The sequence below is a fragment of the Chiloscyllium plagiosum genome, chromosome 6 (assembly GCF_004010195.1).
Source record: "Chiloscyllium plagiosum isolate BGI_BamShark_2017 chromosome 6, ASM401019v2, whole genome shotgun sequence".
Lineage (NCBI taxonomy): Eukaryota > Metazoa > Chordata > Chondrichthyes > Orectolobiformes > Hemiscylliidae > Chiloscyllium > Chiloscyllium plagiosum.
The window spans coordinates 116,904,029-116,930,083 of NC_057715.1; the positions used below are offsets into that span (position 1 = coordinate 116,904,029).

The window sequence follows — 26,055 nt, forward strand, 5'->3', positions numbered from 1 at the left end:
TCCCACCCCCCTCCACTCCCCTCCCATTTATCTCTCAGCCCCAACCCACAAGCCTCATTCCTGATGAAGAGCTTAGGCCTGAAACGTCGATTCTCCTGCTCCTCGGATGCTGCCTGACTGCTGTGCTTCTCCAGCACTACACTCCTAACCCCATTTGTCAAAGTTATCTCATGTCCCCTTTTTGCCCTCCTGATTTCCCTCTTAAGAATACTCCTACTGCCTTTATAATCATCTAAGGATTCACTCAATCCCTCCTGTCTATGACATATGCTTCTTTCTTTCTCGTAACCAAACCTCAAACAGGTTTCAAGAAAACATATAGTCGGGTTCAGAGAATTTCTCTAGTCATCCAGCATTCCCTACACCTACAAGCCTTTCCATTCACCCTGACAGGAATATACTGTCTCTGGACTCTCATGTCATTTTGGAATGTTTCCCATTTTCCAGCTGTCCCTTTACCTGCGAGCATCTGCCCCCAATCAGCTTTTGAAAGTTATTGCCTAATACTGTCAAAATTATCCTTCCTCCAACTTAGAACTTTAAGTTTTAGATTCAATCTATCCTTTAAAACAAATAGAAGTACGGTCGCTGGCCCACTGACACCTCAGTCACCTGCCCTGCCTTATTTCCCAATAGTAGGTCAGGTTTTGCACCTTCTGATATACTGAATCAGAAAATTTTCTTGTACACACTTAACAAATTCCTCTCCATCTAAACCCTTAACACTATGGCAGTGCCGGTCTGTTTGAAAAATTAAAATCCCCTACCATAACCACCCTATTATTCTTACAAATAACTGAAATCTCCGTACAAATTTGTTTCCCAATTTCCCACTGACTATTAGGGTTCAATAATACAATCCCAAAATAAGGTGATCATCCCTTTCTTATTTCTCAGTTCCATGCAAATAACTTATCTCGATACATTCCCAGGAATATTCTCTGCACATACAGCAGTAATGCTATCCCTGATCAAAAACGCCACTCTCCCTCCTTTCTGGCTCCCCTTTCTATCCTTCCTATGGCATTTGTATCCTGGAACAGTAAGCTGCCAGTCCTGTCCATCCCTGAGCCACATTTGTGTAATTGCTATGATATCCCGTTCCCATGTTCCTAACCATGCCCTGTGTTAATCTGCCTTCCCTGTTAGACCTCTTGCATTGAAGGAAATTCAGTTTAATTTATCAGTCCTATCTTGTTCTCTGCTTTGTTCCTGCCTGCCTGGAGTATTTGACTAGTTCCCTTTCCTGACTGTACCAGTCTCAGATTGATCTCTTTCCTCACTGTTTCCTTGGGTCCCAACCCCCAACCGTACTATTTTAAATCCTCTTGAGCACCTCTAACAAATCTCTCTGCCAATATATTAATCCCCTTCCAATTCAGGTGCAATCCATCCTTCTTGTATTGGTCACCTCTACCCGAGAAGAGATTCCAATGATCCAAAAATGTGAACCCTTCTCCCCTGCACCAGCTCCTCAGCCATGCATTCATCTGCTCTATCCTCCTATTCCCACACTCACTAGCTCGTAGCACTGGGAGTAATCCACATATTACTACCCTCAAGGACCTCCTCTTTAAATTCCTACCTAACTTTCTATATTCTCCCTTCAGAATCTCATCCTTTTCCTTTCCTATGTCATTAGCACCAATATGTACAATGACCTCCTGCGGGCCTCTCTCCCCTGTGAGAACATTCTGCACCCTCTCTGAGACATCCTTGATCCTGGCACCAGGGAGGCAACCCACCATTTGATTTTTCACTGCTGGCCACAGAAACGTCTGTTTGTGCCTCTGACTAGAGAGTCCCCTAACTCAGTCAATCTCTTGGAACCCGATGTACCCCTCATTATGTAGAGCCTGTCTCGATACCAGAAACTTGGTTGTTCTGTGCTACATTCCCTTGAGAATCCATCACTCCCTACATTTTCCAAAACAGTTTACTCATTTGAAATGGGAATAGCCACACAAGACGCCTGCACTAGCTGCGTACCGCTCCCACCTTTCCTGGAGTTAATCAATCAACTTGACTGTAAGTGTGGCGTTTCTCTCTTTCTATAACTGCTTCCTGTCACACCCTGTAGTGCTTGATCTGATAGGATTTGCAACCAAAGACACTTCCTGCAGACACAATCATCAGTAACATGGAAACTGTCCCTAAATCCCCATATCCAACAGGAAGAGCATATCACTGCACTAAAAGCCATCTTTACTCCTTCACAATCTACTGACCCAGAAAACAGCACTGTCTTATTGCTCTATAAAACATTGCTCCATGCTAACTTAGTACTTACGGTTTATATTTTTAAAATTTAATCAAGAGACAGGTTTCAAGAAAACATATAGTCAAGAAAGAATCCACTCCACTCACTACTGTAGACTTACAGCAAGGTTACATGTTAAAATCTATGCACTTATCTGTCCTGTGCTGAGAGGTCTCCCACACAGGTTCCTCCAGTGTTAGCTGTGAATTTCACTCTTTGTTTATTTTTCCTAGACGCACCCCCATGTCCAGAGATGCATGAACTCAAACAGCAAAGGCAGTGCCTGTGCAGATTCATTGCTTTCTCTCTCTGTCTGTCTCTCTCTCTCTGTCTCCCTCCCTCCATCACTGACCATGTGTTCGCTGCCTTTTGTCTGTCTTTCTCCCCTTCTTAAGAGTCCCGTTGTTTTGACTTTTTTAATTCTTTTCCCTGAGGGATTGGATATGTAGAACTTACTACCTAAAAGGTTGGTAGAGGAAAGACCCTTCAAGGCATCTGGAGAATATCTAGAAGAGCTCTTGAAACTCTTTAGCATATAAGGCTACAGGCCAACTGAAAATGGGTGTAGATTAAATGGTTGTTTGACCAATGCTAACACGATGTGCTGAGAGGCCTCATTCTATTCTGTAAAAACTTAGAATTCTGTGTGCCAGCAAGAGGTTATCTTCATCAAAAGAAAGTGTAACCGAATGACATTCAATGGCTTTACCATCCTCCATTACATTCTGGGATTGCCACTGTCCATAGGTATGTAGGAACAGGGTTACACTATTCAATGAGATCATTGTTGATATGTGGCCTAACTCAATATCCCTGATTATTTTTTCTGTGAAGCAAAAGTATTATCTATCTCAGATTTAGAGTTAATTATTGATCCAGTGTCCACTGCAGTTTGTGGAAGAGTGTTCCACTATTTACCATCATTTGTATGTAGTAAGTGTTTCCTATCATCTCTCGTGAATGGTCTGGCCCTAATTCTCAGACTATGCCCCTTGTTCTAGAAACCCTGACCACTGGAAATAATTTATCTTTATCTACATAGTCTTTTCCTGAAATTACTCCTGACTAGAAACTGACCTGGACTAGCCATCTAAGTACTGTGGCTACAAGAGCTGGTCAGAAACTGGAATTAAATGGCAAGTAACTCCATCTGATTCCCCAAACTCTGTCCAAAATCTACAAGGTAGAAGTCAGAAGTTTAATGGGACACTTCACTTATTTTGATGAATGCAGCACCAATAACTCTGAAGAAGCTAACACTATCCAGGATAAAGCTGTCTGCTAGATTGGTATCCCATTCTCCCCCACTCCCTTCACCACTGACACACAGTGGCATTAGTGTGTACCTTCTGCAAGATACTCTGCAGCAACTCACCAAGGCTCCTCCAACAGCATCTTCTAAATCTGTGACCATCACCACCACCACCACCCCCCAAACAGACAAGGACAGTAAATGTGTGGAACTACTACATGCATGTTTCCCTCCAATTCACACTCAATCTTCACTTGGAACTATATAAGCATTTCTTAATTGTTACTGGGTCAAAATCCTCGAACTGTCTTCCTAACAGTTATACTGACGACAATTCAAGAAGACAGCTCACCATCACCTTTTTCAAAATCAACGTGATATAGGTAATTAATGTTAGACCAACCAGTGATGTCCTCTGACCATGATTTTTAAAAATACGTACAGCATTGGATTGTGGGCTTTAATTGACCTTAAGAATTGGTAGGGGGTTTAAACCAATAACTGCAACTTTGGAGAAGTGCTGTCAACTAGGCCAAGTTATAAGGAGGGAAAAGTGACCCCAAGCATTTTAAAAATATTTTCTAATCAACCTGCTTAGATGTAATTACACACTTCTGGAGCAGATAAGACTTGAACCCAGTTCTCCTAGTCCAGAGGCAGCGATACTGTGCCACAAAAACTCCCGACAACAAGAACAATGACTGTTTCCGTGGCCGACTACTGACATGGTATCAGCTTTGTCAGCACTTGCAATGTTCATAAACCTCTCCCTTTGACAGTTACCATTATATACAGTATTAAGGCACCTTTCCAGACTCTTGTTTTTTATACCTTAACATTCGAATCACTGTTCTTGTTTGTTCAGACAGCAGGTGTGATTAATGATTCTTCTGTTGTCATTTACAGCTCCTCTGGGAATATCCTCTTTCTTTAGTTATCCCAGCAAAGTAACAACTTGTATTTATGTAGTGCTTTTATCAGAGTAAAGCATCCCAAGACAGTTCACAGAAGCATTATAAAACAAATTTTGACAATGAGCCCTCTAGAGAGATATTAAATTGATGCCAGGTAGGCTTTAAAGAAATCTTAACAAGCTGAGAGGTTTGAGGAGGGAATTTCAGAACATGGGTCCCGTATGCTGTGCATTGGTGGCATGATTTAAATCAGTTGCACAAAAAAAACAGAATCGGTTGTGTAGCTGGAACATGTTGCAGTGATTGAGAGGATTTGCAAATGAAGATGAGAATTTAAAAATCCAGGCTTTACTTAACTGGAGACAGTGCAGGTTAGTAAGAACAGGGGTGATGTATAAGTGAAAATTGATGCAGATTAGGACAAGGGCAGCAGAGTTTTGGATTAGGTCTGATTTATCAAGGATAGAAGTTGGGGAGCCAGCCAGGAGTGTTGGAGTAGTCAAAGTTTAGAGTTAATAAAGGATTGTTATGAAGGTTTTAACAGATGAGCTGAAGCAGGGGAAAGTCAAATGATGTAACAAAGGTGGAAGTAGGTGCTTTTAGTGATCATAGAGATGTATGGTTGGATACTTCCTGCTATTTATTTTTACCTGGCATCATTATTCCTTTATTCACTATCATTCTTGCTTTTTGCCAAATCAGACATTTCCTTTCATTCTTTCCTCCATATTCCCCCGCCTGCCAACATTTCCTGCTCTTTGTTTAGCAACTTTATTTATAAGTTTCCCAAGTCTTTCAATTCTGACGAATGGTAACATCTGAAAAAAACGTTCTCTCTTCACAGATGCTGCCACACCTGGTCACTGCTTTCAGTAGTGTTTTGTTCACTTTTAGCATAATAGCATAGCCACACATTACTCTTAGTTGTCCTACATAGAAACATCGAAAACTAGGACCAGAGGTAAGCTGTTTGGCCCTTCAAGCCTGCTCTGCATTCGTTATGATTGTGGCTGATCATCCAACTTAATAGCCTATTCGTACTTTACCCCATATCCTTTGATCCTTTTATGCCCCAGTGCTATAATCAACACCTCTTTGATATCATGCAATGTTATGGCTTCAGTTGCTTTCTGTGATTGTGAATTTCACAGGCTCACCAAACTCTGGGTAAAGAAATTTATCATCAGTCCTAAATCGTTTACTCGTATCTTTACATTGTGACCCCCAGTTCTGGGATCCCTTGCAATCGGGAACACATTTCCTGTGTTTACCTTGTCTAGTCATAGAGTCACAGATGTATAGCATAAAAAGACCCTTCGGTCCAACTCGGCCATACCGACCAGATATTCCAACCTAATCTAGTCCCACTTGCCAGCACCCGGGGGGGGGCTCATATCCCTCCAAACCCTTCCTATTCGTATACCCATCCAGATGCCTTTTAAATGTTGCAGTTGTACCAGCCTCCACCACTTCCTCTGGCAATTCATTCCATACATGCACCACCCTCTGCTTGAAAAAGTTGCATCCTTTATATAAAAGGTCCCTTTAATATCTTTCCCCTCTCGCCCTAAACTTATGCCCTCTAGTCTGGACTCCCCCACCCCAGGGAAACGACCTTGTCTATTTACCATATCCATGCCCCTCATGATTGTACAAACCTCTATAAGATCACCCCTCAGCCTCCGACATGCCAGGGAAAACAGTCCCAGCCAATTCAGCCTCTCCCTATAGCTCAAATCCTCCAACCCTGGTAACATCCTTGTAAATCTTTTCTGAACCCTTTCAAGTTTCACAACATCCTTCCAATAGGAAGTAGACCAGAATTGCATGCAATATTTCAAAAGTGGCCTAACCAATGTCCTGTACAGCCGCAACATGACCTTCCAACTCCTGTACTCAATACTCTGACCAATAAGGGAAAGCATACCAAACACCTTCTTCACTATCCTATCTACCTGCGACTCCACTTTCAAGGAACTATGAACCTGCAATCCAAGATCTCTTTGTTCAGCAACACTCCCTAGGACCTTTCCATTAAATATTAAGTCCTGCTAAGATTTGCCTTCCCAAAATGCAGCATCTCGTATTTAACTAAATTAAACTCCATCTGCCACTCCTGAGCCCATTAGCCCATCTGATCAAGATCCCATTGTAATCTGAGGTAACCTTCTTCACTGTCCACTACATCTCCAATTTTGGTGTCATCTGCAACTAACTATACCTCTTATGCTCACATCCAAATCATTTATATAAATGATGAAAAGTAGTGGACTCAGCACTGATCCACTGGTCACAAGCTTCCAGTCTGAAAAACAAGCCTCCACCACCACCCTCTGTCTTCTACCTTCAAGCCAGTTCTGTATCTGAATAGCTATTTCTCCCTGTATTCTGAGATATAACCATGCTAACCAGTCTCCCATGGGGAACCTTGTCGAACGCCTTACTGAAGTCCATATAGGTTACGTCCACTGCTCTGCCCTCATAAATCCTTTTTGTTACTTCTTCAAAACAGTCAATCAAATTTGTGAGACATGATTTCCCACGCACAAAGCCATGTCCCTAATCAGTCCTTGCCTTTCCAAATACATGTACATCCTCTCCCTCCGGATTCCTTCCAACAACTTGCCCACCACTGATGTCAGGTTCACCAGTCTATAGTTCCCTAGCTTGTTGTTACCACCTTACCTAAATAGTGGCACCACATTAGTCAACGTGCAGTCTTCTGGCATCTCCCCTGTGACTATCGATGATACAAATATCTCAGCAAGGGGTCCAGCAATCAATTCCCTAGCTTCCCACAGAGTTCCAGGGTACACCTGATCAGGTCCTGGGGATTTATCCAGCTTTATGCATTTCAAGACATCCAGCACTTCCTCCTTTGTAATATGAATATTTTTCAAGATGTTACCCTCTATTTCCCTACATTCTATATTTGCCATGTCCTTCTCCACAGTAAACACTGATGCAAAATTCTCATTTCGTATGTCTATAAGTTTGCTCGTTCAGCTTGAAGATTTGTTTTCAGACATTTTATCACCATGCAAGGTAATATCTTCGGTGAGTGTCTACAGTGAAGCGATGGTGGTATGTCCCGCTTCTCTGTTAATCGGTCTTGGTTCCTTAAGGTGCGTGGTGTCATTTCCGGTTCTTTTTCTCAAGGGAAAGTAGGTAGGATCTAAATCAATGTATTTATTGATCAAGTTCTGTTAGAATGCCTCTCTGAATTCTCGTGCGTGTCTTTGTTTGCCTGTCCTAGGATGTGTATTGTCCCAGTCATTTAGTATGTCCCCCCATCTCCTGCGGCTCCACATGAAGGCTGCCTTGCTGATCTTTGAGGGGCCCTATTCTCTCCCTAGTTACCCTTTTGTCCTTAGTGTATTTGTAAAAACCCTTTGGATTGTCTTAATTCTGCTTGCTAAAGAATTCTCATTCTTTTTGTCCTCTTGATTTCCTTAAGTATACTCCTACTGCCTTTATACTCTTCTAAAGGTTCACTCGATCCCTTCTGTCTATACCTGACGCATACTTCCTTCTTTTTCTTAACCAAAACCTCAATTTCTCTAGTCATCCAGCATTCCCTAAATCTATCAGCCTTCCCTTCACCCTAATGGGTATATACTGTCTCTGGACTCTCGTTATCTCATTTCTGAAGGCTTCCCATTTTCCAGCTGACCCTTTACATGCGAACATCTGCCCCCAGTCAGCTTTTGAAAGTTCTTGCCTAATACCATCAAAATTAGCCTTCCTCCAATTTAGAACTTCAACTTTTAGATCTGGTCTATCCTTTTCCATCACTATTTTAAAATTAATAGAATTATGATCACTGGCCCCAAAATGCTCCCCCACTGACACCTCAGTCACCTGCCCTGCCTTATTTCCCAAGAGTATGTTAAGTTTTGCACCTTCTCTCGTAAGTACATCCACATACTAAATCTAAAAATTTTCTTGTGCACACTTAACAGATTCCTCTCCATCTAAACCCTTAACCCTATGGCAGTCCCAGTCTATGTTTGGAAAGTTAAAATCCCCTACCTATTATTTTAACAGAAAACTGAAATCTCTTTACAAATTTTTTTTATCAATTGCCCTGCTGCCAATGCAGGGGTTGATAATAAAATCCCAATAAAGTAATCATCCCAGAATTGTAGGTTTCCGAGATCCCTCCTGATTCTTCTGAACTCCAGCAAATATAATCTGAACCGATTCAACTTCTTCTTTCAGTCCCAACATACCAGGGATCAGTCTGGTAAAACTTTGCCATACCCCATCTATAGCAAAAACATCCTCCCTTGAATAAAGAAACCAAAAGTGCGCACAATATTCCAGGCGTTATTTCACCAAGGCCCTGTATGACTGCAGCGAGACATTTTTATTCCTTTATTCAAATCCTCTTGTTATGAAGACCAACATACCACTTAATGTCTTGACTGTCCATTACACCTGCATGCAACTGGTGCACAAGGACAACCAGGTCTCATTGCACATTTCCCTTTCTCAATTTGTAGCCGTTCAACCATTAGTATACTGCCTCCTTGTATTTTCAAAATATGTGCATAATCTCATATTTATCCAAATATCACATCTGCACGTATTTGCCGACTTGTTCAGCTTGTTCAAATTGCACTGAAGCTTGTCTGCACCCTCCTCACATCTAATCCTCTCATTCAGCTTTGTGTCATCTAAGTTAGAGATAATACATTTAATTTGCTCATTCAAATCATTAATATATATTGTGAATAACAGATCCTAGCACTGATCCCTGTGGCACCCCATAGTCACTGCCTGTAGTTTGGAAAAAGACCCTACTCTTTATTTACTGTCTACCACCAATTTTCTAACCAGGTCAGTACACTACCCATAAGGTAAAAACAATGACTGCAGATGCTGGAAACCAGATTCTGGATTAGTGGTGCTGGAAGAGCACAGCAGTTCAGGCAGCATCCGAGGAGCAGTAAAATCGACATTTCGGGGAAAAGCCCTTCATCAGGAATACAGGCAGACAGCCTGAAGGTTGGAGAGGTAAGTTACCCATAATCCCATGCTTCAGGCAGCATCCGAGGAGCAGTAAAATCGACATTTCGGGGAAAAGCCCTTCATCAGGAATACAGGCACAGCCTGAAGGTTGGAGAGGTAAGTTACCCATAATCCCATGCACTTTAATTTTAGATACTAATGTCTTCCATTGGACTTTGTCAAAAGCCTTCTGAAAGTCCAAATAAACCACATTAACTGGCTATCCCTCAACTCTAATAGTTGCATCCTTGAAGACCTCTAGTAGATTTGACGAGCATAATTTCCCTTTCGTGAATCCACGATGACTCTGTTTGATCTTCTCATTGTTTTCCAAATGGTTAGCAAATATTTATTTGCTTTTATGGACCGACATTTACTATAAACCCACAGATTCCATAGCTACCTGGACTACACCTCCTTCCACCCTGTACCCTGCAAAAACTCCATCCTGTTTTCCCAATTCCGTTGCATCTGTTGTGATGAGGAGATGTTCCACTCGCAAACATCTCTTATGTCCTCCTATTTCAAACAATGGTTTCCCCCCCACGTCACCCATATAATAAAGGTAGGATCCTCTTTGTCCTCACTTTCTACCCCACCAGCCTCTGCGTCCAACGGATCATCCTCAAACACTTCTGCCAACTCCAGTTAGACCCTACCACCTACCCATCCCTCTGCCACAAGGACCGTTCCCTTTGCCACTCCTTGATTCATGCTACACTCTCCACCAACTCCTCCAAACTCCCGATACCACCTTCTGCAAACGAAAAAGATGCAACAGCTGCTCCTCCACCTCCCTCCCCTGCATCCAGAACGCCAAACAGTCCTTCTGGGTGAAACAGAGGTTCACCTGTATCTCCTCCAACCTAGGCTACTGCATCTGATGCTCCCAATGTAATCTTCTCTACATCAGTGAGACCAAACGTAAACTAAGTGAACGTTTCACCGAGAATCTTCACCAGGGGCCTAAAAGGGCCAGCATGGCCTCCCAGTCACTGCCCATTTTAATTCTCTCTCCCACTCCCTTCCCGACTGTCCACCTTTGGCCTCCTCCATTGCCAGAGTGAATCAGACCACAGATTGGAGGAACAACATCTCCTCTTCTGCCTGGGCAGCCGACAGCCCAGAGGACTTAACATTGAGTTCTCCAATTTCAAATAACCTTCCCACCCATACCGTGCCTCCCTTTCCAGCCTTGCCTCCTCCCTTCTGTTCCACCTCCTGACCCTTTCTTTCAGCTACTAATCGGATTCATTCCTCCCATCGACCAACCAGGTCGTATCCATCTGTCACTGCCTCACCATTCCACTACCCCCACAGCGTATCTGTAGCTCCCCCTACCTCCACCTCACGTCCTGAAGAAGGGTTATACCTGAAATGTTGACTCCTCTACCTCCTGATGATGCCAGGCTTGCTGTGTTCTTCCAGCCTCCTGTTTGTCTACTCTAGCATTTTCCTCAACATGACGTCAGGCTTGACTGGTCTATACCTGCCAGTTTTTCTGTCTTCTGTTTTGAATAGAGCGATTACATAGCTACCCTGCAATCTGTCAGAACTATTTGAGTCGATAGAATCTTGGGAGATGACCACCGATGCATACATTACTTCTACAGCCACTTTTTTTTTTTAAGTACTCTGGGATGTATATTATCAGGCCTTGGAGATTTATCAGTGTTCAATCCCATCAATTTCCCCACCAGCACTTCCCTATTAGCATTGATTTCCTTCAGATCCTCCTCACTAAACCCAGTGTTTTGCAATATTTCTGGTGTGTTATTTGTGTCCAACCTTTGTGAATACAGAACCAAAGATCAAAGCAATCCAGTCCCTGTACAGAAACCAGAGGTGAAATTGATTTGTTTACGGAGTTAGTGTGACCTTCCATGATGTGTAAATGTTATCAATGTTGTCTTCATGTGTAACCAATAACCATGCCTAAATCAATTGGATCAGTATCATTAGTGGTGTCCCCCCCCCGAAAGACATTGACTTATAATATGCAAACTTTCATCCTCTTGTTGATTCGTTCCTGCCCACAAACAATCAAATTTGGTGAATCTGGTTTTGTAATGAGTTTAAAATCACACAACACCAAGTTATAGGAGAAAGTGAGGACTGCAAATGCTAGAGATCAAAGTTGAGAGTGTGGTGCTGGAAAAGCACAGCAAGTCAGGCAGCAGCTGACGCTCAGGAGCATCGATGTTTCGGGGATAAGCCTTTCATCAGGAATTCTGATGAAAGGCTTATGCCTGAAACATCGATTCTCCTGCACCTCAGATGCTGCCTGACCTGCTGTGCTTTTCCAGCACCACACTTGACTCTGATCTGCAGTCCTCACTAAGTGTTGGTCAACAAAATAAAAATGTTGGTATCAAGGCATGTAGAGTTGGGATACAGAACACCCATGATCTCGTAGAACTGTGGAACAGATCCAAGCGGCTGAATGGCTCCATATTATAGCAGTAAGTGCATCCTGAATTTAAAAGAGGCTGTGTATAAATATGAAAAAGGCCCGAAATTGTTTTGTTGAATATTTCATTAGAAAAAAATCACTTGAATGTGCACTTGAGATGCTGTGACCTACAGGGTTACAGACCAAAGCCTGCTAGATGGGATTAAGTTAGAATAAAATTTTTGTCCAACATGAACAGTGAGCCAAATGGCCCCTCTCCATTTCATAAACTATTCTATGTTTCCATGTACGTATTTTCTTTTTATATACTTGACATCTGAGCCTGTTACTGTCCTGTTGTGTCAAAAAATCAACTTGTGCAGCTATCATATTCTATCTGTTGTATGGGATCCATGTACCTGTTTTAGTGAGATTAAATGATCTGGGAATTTCATATGGAAATAAACGGAGTATCTACAAAAATTGCTTTATAAAATATAATCAAATAGGTGATAATCGAACTAGAGTGAAATGCCGTGCTTTGTTCTGATTTTTGCAGCATTGATTTTGTAAAGGGGAGGGACGTGACATGGTTTTAATGATTGTATTGCACAGCTTTTCATGGGCTAGGCACTCTGAGGGGATAAACGGAGCTGAAAGTGAGAGGAATCGGTCATTCAATCCTCTCGAACCTGTTCTAACATTAAATAAGGTCATGCCTGATCGACCTCGATTACCTTCCCGCGCTGTCCCCAAATATGTCAATTCTCTTCCTGTCCAAAAATCCATTGATTTCAATATGTTCAAAGTTGAAGCATCTATGGTGCACTTAGGTGGAGAATTCCAAAGAACCTTGGTCCTTTTGGGTGAAGAAACTTCTCACCTTCGTCCTAAATTATCAACCCCCTTCCAACTGTAATTAACTGCTGATGAGGAAGATGGGGTGGGTGGGGGCGGCGAAGTGAGAATAAAGAAATAACTTGCAATTATGTCATCACGATCTCAACCTCAGGACACTCTAAAGCACGTTACAGTTACTTAATAATTTTTGACGTGTATTAACTACTGTTGCGTAGCCAACTTATGGAACATTAATGACTGCATAATCTGTTTTAATGGCGAGGCTACTGATCAGGAGAACGGTTACCACTCTACTCTTGAATGTAGTTACTTTGGGATCATTTATACCAACCAGAGTACAGACCAGGCCCCACTTTAACATGTCAGTCTAAAAGATGGTGTAGCACCCTGTCTGTGTTGCTGTGGGTGTCAGCTTTGATAGCCTTGACCAGGCTTCGAAGCCAGAGCATGCTGAGTCGCAGTTGACCGTGATAAACCAGTGAACCAAGCCTGGGTAAGCTTGAGAGAACTGGGAAAAAGAGATAGGGGAAGCAATAAGCGACGTAACAGGAAGTGGAAGCGCTGCCAGCAGCGGCAGTCGAGAAGGATTTATTGTTTTCTTATTTTTAGGTGAAAGTGGTATTCCTTTCCAGCCCCTCTTTATCACAAGAGAGCACAAAAGGAAGCACTTGTGGGCGGGGTTGAGAGTGGGACAGAAACTTTAATGGAAGGAGGAGGATTTGCAGACAGACGAGACACTTTGTAGCGGTGAGCAGCGTATCCAAGAGGGAAGGATTGTTACCTGGAGCAGTTATTGCGGATTGCAGTCTGCTCCAGCGTCTCTCTCTCTCTCACATTCTCTCTTTCTCCAGCTTTTGATACCGAGGGGCCATCGCACTTCATCCCCTACTCCCCAAGCCTTGCGTTTATTTATTCATGCATGGACTTTATTATCGCAAAAAAAGTCTCTTGTTTGAAACAAGCCCAGGCTGTTGGCCCAGCTCCTGTTTGTTTTCTACTCCCGTTTTACATATGAATCCAGTTTGATTTCATATAAAACTGGTAAATTCCCTCATCTTTGTTTTGATTTTTTTTGGGATCAAATTTTGTAAAAGGGATTCTTGTTTCCAATCAAAGTGAGCTGGGAGTCAAGGCCTTGCAGCAGCAGCAGCTGTTGTTGTCTCTCCATTTTGTGCGGGAGCGCAATTTGGGTTTTCTTGAGAAAACACTCCGGCATTTTCGTTCACCCGTTTATTTTTAATGAACTAATGCGCGCGCGCACATTGTGCCCTAACCTTAAATATAGGCGCAATGTTTGACCGCACCCTTGTTTGAGACAAGAGGGTCATCTCTACAGGAAACAGGGAAAGGAATGCGGCCTCTGATGCCGGCGCGACGGTGAGAGGGAGATTAGCTGAGAGGTTCTCCTGAACTGTGGCCTCTGCAACTTTTGTCCTGTCTCTTGTTGCGGGGGGGGAGGGGAGGTCGATACTGTTGGAGAGGGAGGCCCCTTTATTCTGGCGGCGTCTCAAACGGGCCTCAGTGGCTGCCTTCTGCAAACTGGAAGTACATAATGTAACCCCAAACCATCACGTTTTAATTTTAGGCTTGTTTGTTTTAAAGCTTTAATCCTTGCACGGGGGAGGGATGAGAAGTGTGACTGTCAATAGCAACAGTGATATTTATTACCCATAACTAACAAATGTGGCATTCTAGTCCCTTTACTCGTTCTGAGGGGCTTGTTAGGCCACTTGAGGGTAGTTAAAGCTCCAGCAGCTTGGTGCATGACTGACATCAGAATTCCAGACTATGCAACTATGGCTAGTGTCCTTTTAAGTTAACCTGTTTGGTTTTGATATCACTCCCATCAGCTTCATTTTACTGAAAGGATGTTTTTAACTCCATAAATTCAGAAAAGTACACTTTGAATTGAGAATTACATCTGAACTCTCAAACAAGTATAACTCATTAACTCATTCTCAGTATTGTTAATTTAGGCCTCGATTATTCGTCCAGTATTCTAACCACCACACTACTGTGTCTGTTTTGTGAATGTGGTCTTTTACTGCAACCACGAATTTGTAGAGAAATCATTTGCATGTATGCAGTACCTTCATAACAACAGGACATCCCAAAGAACTTTACAACCAATGATTTATGATGTCGGGGTTTCGGGAGTGTTTGGAGGCATTAACTTCGACACAGCTGGTTTGCATTTGCTTTTGTTTCTCCTACCCACCCAGACATTCTTGCAGCTGTGTATTAAGTTGAGGATACCTTTTTATGTTGGAGGGAGGAGTCAACTTGGTTTCAAATTTATATAATGCGATCGCCTGCAACTGGAATTTTTCTTCTGCATTTGATGCATTGTGTAAGTCCAGTCCATTTAAAACAATTCCGGATGTGTTTCAGCTTTATTTTTCAACCCCTCTAAGGCTGATCTTTGTCCAGTCCCTGTTGGAGGGTGTGTTTATTTATTGCTGCAGCACCTTCATGAAATGTGAGTGGCCCAGACTGACTTCAGTGAGGTTTCAGGTAATCTCTTGCATAGGGAGTTGATGTCTAGGGCTAACATTGGACGTATTTTCAAATCAACCTGTTCAGAGATGTTATTACATGACTCTGGAGTGAATGTGACTTGAACCCATTTGCCTGGTTCAGAAATAGGGACACTGCCACTGCACCAGAAACATCTCTGGGACTGCTGACCACTGAATTAAACGGCAGCAGTTGGGAGGTCTGTAACAGAGACAGCATCAGCGGAAATTTATATAGTGCTTTTATTAGAATAAAATGTCTCAAAAGTGCTTCATGTGAATAAGCTCCAAATTTTGACCCTCAACTTGAAGAGAAAATTTGACATGAGACATTGAGATAGGTGACAAAGCTTGATAAACGAGGTCAAGGTTTAAGGAGCATCTTAAAAATGCAGGATGTTGTTGTAAAGTGAGACATTGCTGAAATACTTTGGTTTGCACTCGTCAGAACAAACCTGCCAAATTTCAAATGATCACAACAGTTTATGTTACAGAAAAATATTACATTCATTCTCCATGGCAAGTCCCAACCGATCAGCACCCTTTTTTTCCCTTTTGTATAAATTGTTTACATCCTTTTGAAAATAGGCATTCTTGCCTTTGTTCTGATGAGTGCAAATTATCTTGGCAACATGCCTGTCTGTTTTGCAAGATTCAAGTAACTGAGGAGATGAGAGACGGAGTTTCAAGAAGACAATTTCAAAGTTTTGTGTCCAGGCGGTTGCAGGCAAGCCACTGTTTTAAAGTAGTGGATATTTTGCAGCCAGAATTAGGAATGCACATAGCTCTCAAAACTTGAATGGTTGGAGTCTTTTCACAAGGTGCAAGCCCAACCATCATATGAAAGATAAAATAATACGAATGATAAAGCAAGCTATTCAATGCAACAGGTGTCTGTTAAGGGGCATTCTGGTGAAAGGTTTTTTTTGAAATTCTCCTGCAGTAACTGCAACCAACTTTTGGTCCACTGTGACAGTCTGTACATCTATGTCCCCTGTAGCTGAATCCTTTTGTCCTTTATTTCCAGGTCACCTCTTGAGTAAAGCTACACAGAATGGCAGTGCACAGGACAAAGGCTGAGGCCTTGGTGAAATGGGTAAGAAAGGTTCCTTGTAATATTGTGTTTTTCAAAGTCGTGTGGCTGTTTCACTTTAAGTTTGTGTGCTTGGTCAGATGGCTCCTTTGTCCCTTTCTGAGATGGAGCGTTACTCTACTCAAACTGCTCTACTGCATAAACACACAACACAGAAACAGACCAGTCTATCTTGTATGCTGTGCTGATGTTTAAACTTCTTGTGAACCTCCTCATTGATCACCTTATCCTCTCACCGTATCTTTCAACAATTTTTCTTTTTGGTGCCTATTGAGTTTCATTTTGAAGCCCCTAAACAATTTATAAGAGTCATAGAGATGTACAGCATGGAAACAGACCCTTCAGTCCAACCTGTCCATGCCAATCAGATATCCCAACCCAATCTAGTCCCACCTGCCAGCACCTGGCCCATATCCCTCCAAACCCTTCCTATTCGTATACCCATCCAGTTGCCTTTTAAATGTTGCAATTGTACCAGCCTCCACCACTTCCTCTGGCAGCTCATTCCATAGACGTATCACCCTCTGCATGAAAGGTTGCCCCTTAGGTCTCTTTTATATCTTTCCCCTCTCACCTGAAACCGATGCTGTCTAGTTCTGGACTTCCCGACCGCAGAGAAAAGACTTTATCTATTTATCCTATTCATGCCCCTCATGATTTTATACACCTCTACAAGGTCACCCCTCAGCCTCTGACGGTCCAGGGAAAACAGCCCCAGTCTATTCAACCTCTCCCTATAGCTCAAATCCTCCAACTTTGGCAACATCCTTGTTAATCTTTTCTGAACCCTTTCAAGTTTCACAGCATCTTTCCAATAGGAAGGATACCAGAATTGTATGCAGTATTCCAACAATGGACTAACCGATGTCTTGTATAGCTGCAACATGACCTCCCAACTCGTGTACTGGATACTCTGACCAATAAAGGAAAGCATACCAAAAGTCGCCTTCACCATCCTATCTATTGCGACTCCACTTTCAAGGAGCTATGAACCTGCACTCCAAGATCTCTTTGTTCAGCAACACTCCCTAGGACCTTTCCATTAAGTGTATAAGTCCTGCTAAGAATTGCTTTCCCAAAATGCAGCACCTCGCATTTATCTGATTTAAACTCCACCTGCCACTTCTCAGCCCATTGGCCCATCTGGTCCAGATCCTGTTGTAATCTGAAGTAACCTCCTTCACTGTCCACGACACCTCCAATTTTGGTGTCATCTGCAAACTTACTCATTATACCTCTTAAGCTCGCAACCAAATCATTAATGTAAATGATGAAAAGCACCCAGCATTGATCCTTGTGGCACTCCACTAGTCACAGGCCTCCAGTCTTAAAAACAACTCTCCACCACCACTGTCTTCTACCTGTGAGCCAGTTCTGTATCCAAATGGCTACTTCTCCCTGTATTCCATGAGATCTAACCTTGCTAACCAGTCTCCCATAAGGAACCTTGTTGAACGCCTTACTGCAGTCCAGATAGATCACATCTACTACTCTGCCCTCATCAATTCTCTTTATTACTTCTTTGAAAAACTCAATCAAGTTTGTGAGACATGATTTCCCACGCACAAAGTCATGTTGACTATCTTTAATCAGTCCTTGCCTTTCCAAATGCATGTACAACCTGTCCCTCAGGATTCTCTCCAACAATTTGCCCACCAGCAATGTCAGGCTCACCAGTCTATAGTTCCCTAGCTCGTCGTTACTACCTTACTTGAATAGTGGCACCACATTAGCCAACCTCCAGTCTTCTGGCACCTCACTTGTGACTATCGACGGTACAAATATCTCAGTAAGAGGCCTAGCAATCACTTCTCTAGCTTCCCACAGAGATCTAGGGTACATCTGATCAGGTCCTGGGAAATCTATCCACTTTTATGTGTTTCAAGACATCCAGTACTTTTCCTTCTCTGTAATATGAACATTTTTCAAGATGTCACCATCTATTTATCTAGATTGTATATCATTCATCTCCTTTTTCACAGTAAATATTGATGCCGAATACTCGGTTAGCATCTCTCCCATCTCCTGCTGCTCCACACAAAGGCCGTCTTGCTAATCTTTGAAGTGCCCTATTCTCTCCCAAGTTACCCTTTTGTCCTTAATGTATTTGTAAAAAGCCTTTGGATTCTCCTTAACTCTATTTGCCAAAGCTGTATCATGACTCTTTTTTGCCCTCCTGATTTCTTTCTTAAGTATACTCGTCCTGCCTTTATACTCTTCTAAGGAGTCACTCGATCTATCCTGTCTATACCTGACATATGCTTCCTTCTTTTTCTTAACCAAACCATCAATTTCTTTAGTCAACCAGCATTTCCTATACCTACCAGCCATTCCTTTCACCCTGACAGGAATATACTTTTCTCTGGATTCTCATTATCTCATTTCTGAAGGCTTCCCATTTTCCAGCCATCCCTTTAACTGTGAACATCTGCCTCCAATCAGCTTTCAAAAGCTCTTGCATAATATGGTCAAAATTGGCCTTTCTCCAGTTTAGAACTTCAACTTTTAGATCTGATCTATCCTTTTCCATCACTATTTTAAACTAATAGAATTTTGGACGCTGGCCCCAAAGTGTTCCCCCACTGACAACTCAGTCACCTGCCCTGCCTTATTTCCCAAGAGTAGGTCAAGTTTTGCACCTTCTCTAGTAGGTACAAGCACATACTGAATCAGAAAATTTTCTTGTACACACTTAACAAATTCTTCTCCATCTAACCCCTTAACACTATGGCAGTCCAAGTCTGTTTGGAAAGATAAAATCCTCTACCACAACCTCCCTATTATTCTTACAGATAACTGAGATCTCCTTACAAATTTGTTTCTCAATTTCCCTCTGACTATTAGGGGGGGTCTATAATACAATCCCAATAAGGTGATCATCCCTTTCTTATTTCTCAGCTCCACCAAAATACCTTCCCTGCATGTATTTCCAGGAATGTCCTCCCTCAGTACAGCTGTAATGCTATCTCTTATCAAAAACTCCATTCACCCATCTCTCTCACCTACCTTTCTGTCATTCCTGTAGCATTTGTATCCTGGAACATTAAGCTGCCAGTCCTTCCATCCCTGAGTCACATTTGTATAAATTACTATGATATCCCAGTCCCATGTTCCTAACCATGCCCTGAGTTCATCTGCCTTCCCTATTAGGCCTCTTGCATTGAAATAAATGCAGTTTAATTTTTTTGCCTGTCCTGATTGTTTGATTCACACCCTTTCCCAACTGTACGTGTCTCAGATTGATCTCTTTCCTCACTATCTCCCTGGGTCCCACCGCCCCACTTTGCTATTTTAAATCCTCCCAAGCAGCTCCAGCAAATCGCTCTGCCAGTATATTAGTGTGCTTCCAATTTAGGTGCAATCCATCCTTGTTGTACAGGTCACTTTTACCCCAAAAGAGCCTCCAATGATTAAAAAATGTGAATCCTTCTCCCATACACCAGCTACTCAGCCATGCATTCATCTGCTCTATTCTCCTATTCCTGCCCTCACTAGCTCATAGCACTGGGAGCAATCCAGATATTACTACTCTCGAGGTCCTCCTTTATAAAATCCTGCCTAAGTCGTTGTCATCTCCCTTCAGAATCTCAACCTTTTTCCCTTCGTATGTCGTTGGTTCCAATGTATACAATGACCTCCTGCTGGCCCCTCTCCCCTTTTGAGAACATTCTGCATCCTCTCTGAGACATCCTTGATCCTGGCACCAGGGAAGCAACACACCATTCTGATTTTTTGCTGCTGGCCACAGAAATGTCCGTATTTACCACAGACTGGAGAGTCACCGAACACAATTGATCTCTTGGAACCTGACATATCCCTCATTACATTGAGCCAAGCTTGGTTGTTTGTTCTCTGTTCCCCTGAGAATCCATCACCCCCCTCCTATATTTTCCAAAACAGCATCTTTCTTTGCTCCAACTATTTGCCCTGGTGGTGAGTCCTGCATTCTAAATACTGAGTAAAACAATTTCACTACCGGATTTGTTCAGAACTCTGTGCTTCTGACCTCAACCTTTTGGATTTTCACACAAGTGGGCGCATTCTCTACAGATCTCTGTTACTATAATCATGCATGATTTTGAGGGTCCACATCAGGTCTGCTTTGAAAGAAAAATGCCCAATCTCATTAATTTTTCCTGATAAGTTGAAATCTCTCAGCTCTGGTATCAACTTTTGTCATTTTTTGTTGTTCTCCCTCCATTGCGGCCAAGTCCTTTTTTATAATCTGGACTCCACAACAAATGCATAGCAGTCTTCGTGTGTCATCAGACCCAGGAGTTGAGCTGTCTGTTGAATACTCAGATAGCTTTTGAGGCTGGACCTTAACATGTATTCAAGGCTGAGATAGACTGATTTTTAATCAGCAAGGGAATCGAGGGTTATGGGGAAAAGGTGGGAAAGTGGAGTTGAGGATTATTTGATCAACCATGATATCATTGAATGGTGCAGTTCTCCTGTATCTTTTATCTTCTGTCTACATGTTGTAAATATGAATGGACATAGGGATAATGCAGAAAAATGGTGTTGAAGATGATGATCAGTCTTGATCTCATTGAAGAATAAAGTGGGCCGAGTGGACTTAATGGTGTAGTACTGTTCCTATTTCTTCTGTTAATATAATCTCATAGTTCTGAAATTTATGCAACTAAAAGTTAATGCTTGTTTGGCTTTTAATTTCCATGTAGAATTTTGACACTTAAGAGTCAGAGAGATGTACAGTATGGATACAGACCCTTCAGTCCAACTCGTCCATGCCGACCAGATATCCCAACCCAATCTAGTCCCACCTGCCAGCACCCGGTCCATATCCCTCCAATCCCTTCCTATTCATATACTCATCCAGATGCCATTTGAATGTTGCAGTTGTGCTAGCCTCTACCACTTTCTCTGTTAGCCCATTCTACACACTCACCACCCTCTGCGAGAAATATTTGTCTCTTGGGTCTCTCTTATCTTTCCCCTCTCACCCTAAACCTATACCCTAGAGTTCTGGACTCCCCTTGCCCCAGGGAAAATACCTTATCTATTTATCCTATCCATACCCCTCATGATTTTATAAACCTCTACAAGGACACCCCTGAGCCTCTGACGCTCCAGGGAAAGCAGTCCAAGCCTATTCACCCTCTCCCTCCAGTTTAAATCCTGTAACTCTGGCAATATCCTTGTAAATCTTTTCTGAACCCTTTCAAGTTTCACAACATCCCTCCAATAGGAAGGAGACTAGAATTGCATATGGTATTCCAACAGTGGCCTAACCAATGTCCTGTACAGCTGCAACATGACCTCCCAATTCCTGTACTCAATACTCTGACCAATAAAGGAAAGCATACCAAACACCTTCACTATCTTCTCTATCTGTGACTGCACTTTCAAGGAGCTATGAGCCTGCACTTCAAGGTCTCTTTGTTCAGCAACACTCCCGAGGACTTTACCATTAAGTGTATAAGTCCTGCTAAGATTTGCTTTCCCAAAATGCAGCACCTCGCATTTATCTGAATTAAGCTCCATCTGTTACTCCTCCGCTCATTTGCTCACCTGATCAAGATCCTCTTGTAACCTGAGGTAACTTGCTTCGCTGTCCACTACACCTCCAATTTTGGTGTCATCTGCAAGCTTACTACCTATACCTCTTAAGCTTACATCCAAATCATTTATATAACTGATGAAAAGTAGTGGACCCAGAACCGCACTGTACTGGTCATAGGCCTCCAGTCTGAAAAACAGGCCAGATCTAAAAGTTGAAGTTCTAACTTGGAGAAAGGCCAATTTTGACAGTGTTAGGCAAGAACTTTCAAACGCTGACTGGGGGCAGATGGTCACAGGTAAAGGGACGACTGGAAAATGGGAACCCTCAGAAATGAGATAACGAGAGTCCAGAGACGGTATATTCCTGTTAGGGTGAAAGGAAACACTGGTAGGTATAGGGAATGTGGGATGTGGGTTAAGAAAAAGAAGGAAGCATATGTTAGGTATAGACAGCATAGATTGAGTGAATCTTTAAAGGATAAAGGCAGTAGGAGCATACTTAAGAGGGATATCAGGAGGGCAAAAAGGGGATATGAGATAGTTTTGGCAAATAGAGTTAAGGAGAATCCAAAAGTTTTTACAAATACATTAAGGACAAAAGGGTAACTAGGGAGAGAATAGGGCCCCTCAAACATCAGCAAGGCGGCCTTTGTGTGGAGCCGCAGAAAATGGGGGAGATACTAAACAAGTATTTTGCATCGTTGTTTACTGGGGAAAAGACTGTTCACGTTTTTCATCTGTATCCCTAGATTCCTTTTGTGCTTTTACCCCTTTCAGTTTCATACTTCTGTTGTGCAGGTGATGTTTCTATCTTTTTCAATTAAAATGCCTTTTCTCACATTTTGCTTCTTAACTGCCTGGTCAAAAATTTCTTGCACCTTGTTGCGTTCTACCTTGGTGTGTGCTGCAGACTTTCAGTCCAGCCTATTCTCTGAAAAATTTGGTTTGGCGAAGAGATCATCCAGCCGAGCACAACTTGTCTGTGGAGAAATAAAATACAGTTCCTCTGCTCTCTATCGTGGATGTTTCCTAATTATTCCAGGATTTGTTCCATAACCCTACTCAGATTTCAAGTGTCCATTCCTTTTTTTTCTGTGAAGAATTCATTGAATCCCTCTAGTGTGGAAGCAGGCCATACAGCACATTGAGTCCACATTGACCCTCTGAAGAGCACTCGTCCCCCAGTCCTTGTAACCCTATATTTCTCATAGCTAATTCAACTAGCCTGCACCTCCCTGGACACTATGGGGCAATTTGGCATGACCAGTCCACCTAACCTGCACATCTTTGGATTGTATGAGGAAGCCGAACCGTGCAGAGGAAATCCGCGCAGACGCTGGGAGAATGCGCAAACTCCACACAGTCACCCGAGGATGGAATTGAACCCGGGTCCCTAGTGCTGTGAGGTAGCAGTGCTAACAACTGAGCCATCCTGCTGCCCAAATTCCTACTACACTTGATCCTTTTTAACACCAGGAACTTCTGGCAGTTTGCTGTATTGCTTTGAAGAATTACATTTTCGCTTTGTGTTTCCAAGATTCAAAGCATTCAGGAAGTTGTTTGATGGAGCATTGTTAAGTTGGAGCCTCTGCAGTATTGTATCGAAATTACAGCAAATGAACAGTCCATTCACCCCAACAGATCTATCTTGTTTATAGTCCACACACGTTCTCCTCCATTGAACCCTTTCCCCTACTTTTTCTCTGAAGGATTTATCCAGCTTCCCCTTAAACATAGCTATATTAAGCAAAACTGCAGAGGCTGGAAATCAGAGTCCAGATTAGAGTGATGCTGGAAGAGCACAGCAGGTCAGGCAGCATTCGAGGAGCAGGAAAATCAATGTTTCGTGCACAAGCCCTTCATCAGGAATCCAACATTTCTATGTTATTCAACTCAGCAACTCCCTATGGTAACAATTTTGCATTGTCACTAGTCTCTGGAAAGTTTGTCAGGAATTTCTATTTGGATTTGTTGGTGACTGTCATAATGGCCCTTATTTCTGCATTCACCCACAAGTTAAATGCTCTTTTTTCTCTCTCTCTCTCTCTCATCATTGTGGAAAACTCTATCTGGGTCAAGCTTTGTGCTTCAGTTTTCCCCTTTTCAAAATAAAAAAGGTAAAGGTCATCAGATCTCATTAAAGCTTTACAAGGAATTCCAATTGTTCCCTTTTGACGACATCATTGCAGCTGTCTTCAGGTGCTCCAGCTTGGGCTATCTCAGTGACTGCACATATTCTGATGATTCACTTACCCTGGATTTATACTCCCCTGGATTATGGAAATTGAACTAGAGCACAACTCCAGCTTTCACAGAAAGCGAGCTTCACCAAGTCAAAAATGCTCCTGGTTTTGTTTCTTGAGATTTAATTTTGCTTAGCTTCACAGAAAATAGAGTTTTATTCACCTTCTCTCTCAGCTGAACTGAGCAATTAATGTCATGCGGACTCTTCTGATGTTGCACAACTCTGAGGACTTTTCCTGAACATTCAATTCCAACATTTAACTATCTCCTAGAGAACCTTCCTCAAATCTGACTCCTACCCAACTGCTCTTGACTTTTTACTCTGCTCTCAACCGAATTATTGTTCCCACCTACTGATTCCTTCGTAGGTTCTGATTAAACAAAGCCAGTGGCTCTCAGTCACCTCCTCAACAATGCAGCTTAACAATTCTTTTCTTCACAGAGACTGCTTCCATTGACTGACCAGAGAACTGTTCTTCTTTGACCTTGATTTGTTTTCAGTGACCTATTGAAAACCCTACAAAACCCTCACTGCTATTCTGAGACATTATTGAAATTAACTAATATTTTGGAACAATCAAATGTAGCAACCTCTTCGAACCAACTGTTCCCTGAATGTTACTATGTTCCTTACACAGTTGGCTTCTGTAGCAGAAAGTGGTATCCCCCACTTTTCAAACGGTGGTTTTACGCCAACTTGCTTTTACGAAAACCTAGTTTAGTACCTATTTTTGCCTACCAAAAGAGGATTTTCGCTTTTATGAAAAAGCCACTGCAGCGAGAGTGGCTTTGCCAAGCGCCTTCCCCAGGAGCTATACTCAGCATCAAGCCGCCATAGCTTTGAATTGTGTCTGTGAGTGTCTTGTGAACATCTGTGCTTTATCTTGTGCATCTTATTTTGTGCATCCGTTAACGAGATGTATCCTAAGGTAAAGAAAAGCCTAAGAGAGCAAAGACCAGTTTCTAAGTCTGTTTGATTACTGACATGACTGTTTTGAAAACGGTCAGGCACGTTTCCTTAGCTTTGCTGGTTACTCACTTCATTTCTTCAGACTCTTGCTCCCTTGCAAAAATGAAGCTCTTCCAATTGTGGGAAGTTGGTGAAACATGGTCAGAATGTGGCTTGCACCCCAGCCTAGCTGGGCACACTGTTTGCACGCCGACCAGACTGAATCCGGCCTGGAAGTCAGCCAGGTGGTGTGATGTCCCGGAATCTCTCCCTTGTGAAAATAGAGAATTTCCCACCATGGCAAATCGCTGAAATCCGGTCAGAACATGTCCCAGAGTAGCCGGGGACAACGTTTGTACACTGTCCCAACTGGATCCGGTGGCGCTAGCCAGCCTGGAAGTCACCCAGGTGGGGACAAGTCCTGGGATTCATGTCCTTGTGAAAACGGAGCACTCCCCACCGTGGGAAATTGCTGAAACCAGGTTGGAACGTGGCCCACAGCCGTGGTCATACCGCAGATGATGCCATTTTCGTATTGACCAGGTCAAATCTGGTTCCGCGAGCTGGCCTGGAAGTTACCCAGTCAGTCTAAGGTCCTGGATTCACTCCCTTGCAAAAATGTAGCACTTCCTGTGTTGAGAAATCGCTGAAACTCTGTCAGAACATGTCCCCCACATGGGTCGTGCTGGGGACACTGTTCGCGCAACCCTCTTCCTCTCTCTCCTACGCCCCAGCCTCCTGTACCTCCCACCACCTCAACCTCCTTTGGGACGTACCATATGTTTGTGTTAGTTTAGCTCTTATGTGTTGTTTGGTATGATTTGGTACGTTATTTTTTGGATCTGGGAACGCTCAAAAATTTTTCCCATGTAAATTAATGGTAATTGTTGCTTTGTTTTACACCATTTCGGCTTATGAACTGTTTCATAGGAATGCTCCACTTTCAGATAGCGGGGGACACCTGTACAACAAAAGGAGGTTTTCATTAAGTGATCTCCTGTTTTTCTAATCAACCTGTTTTGCACATTACCACAG

At 42.6% G+C, this 26,055-nt stretch overlaps 1 protein-coding gene across 5 annotated transcripts in view; it reads left to right on the top strand.

Annotated features, from left to right (window-relative positions):
- numa1 (nuclear mitotic apparatus protein 1) overlaps positions 1-26,055 on the top strand; it is a 119,837-nt gene that overhangs the window by 29,347 nt on the left and 64,435 nt on the right. For 2 of the 5 annotated variants that reach the window (XM_043692531.1, XM_043692533.1), the window contains exons 1-2: positions 13,235-13,439; positions 16,236-16,304. In XM_043692531.1, the coding sequence (XP_043548466.1) occupies positions 16,263-16,304 (42 nt within the window). In that variant the 5' untranslated portion in view covers positions 13,235-13,439; positions 16,236-16,262. Of the gene's footprint in view, positions 1-9,478; positions 9,557-13,234; positions 13,440-16,235; positions 16,305-26,055 lie in introns of those variants that run through there. The other 3 variants (XM_043692530.1, XM_043692528.1, XM_043692529.1) reach the window with 3 other exon arrangements.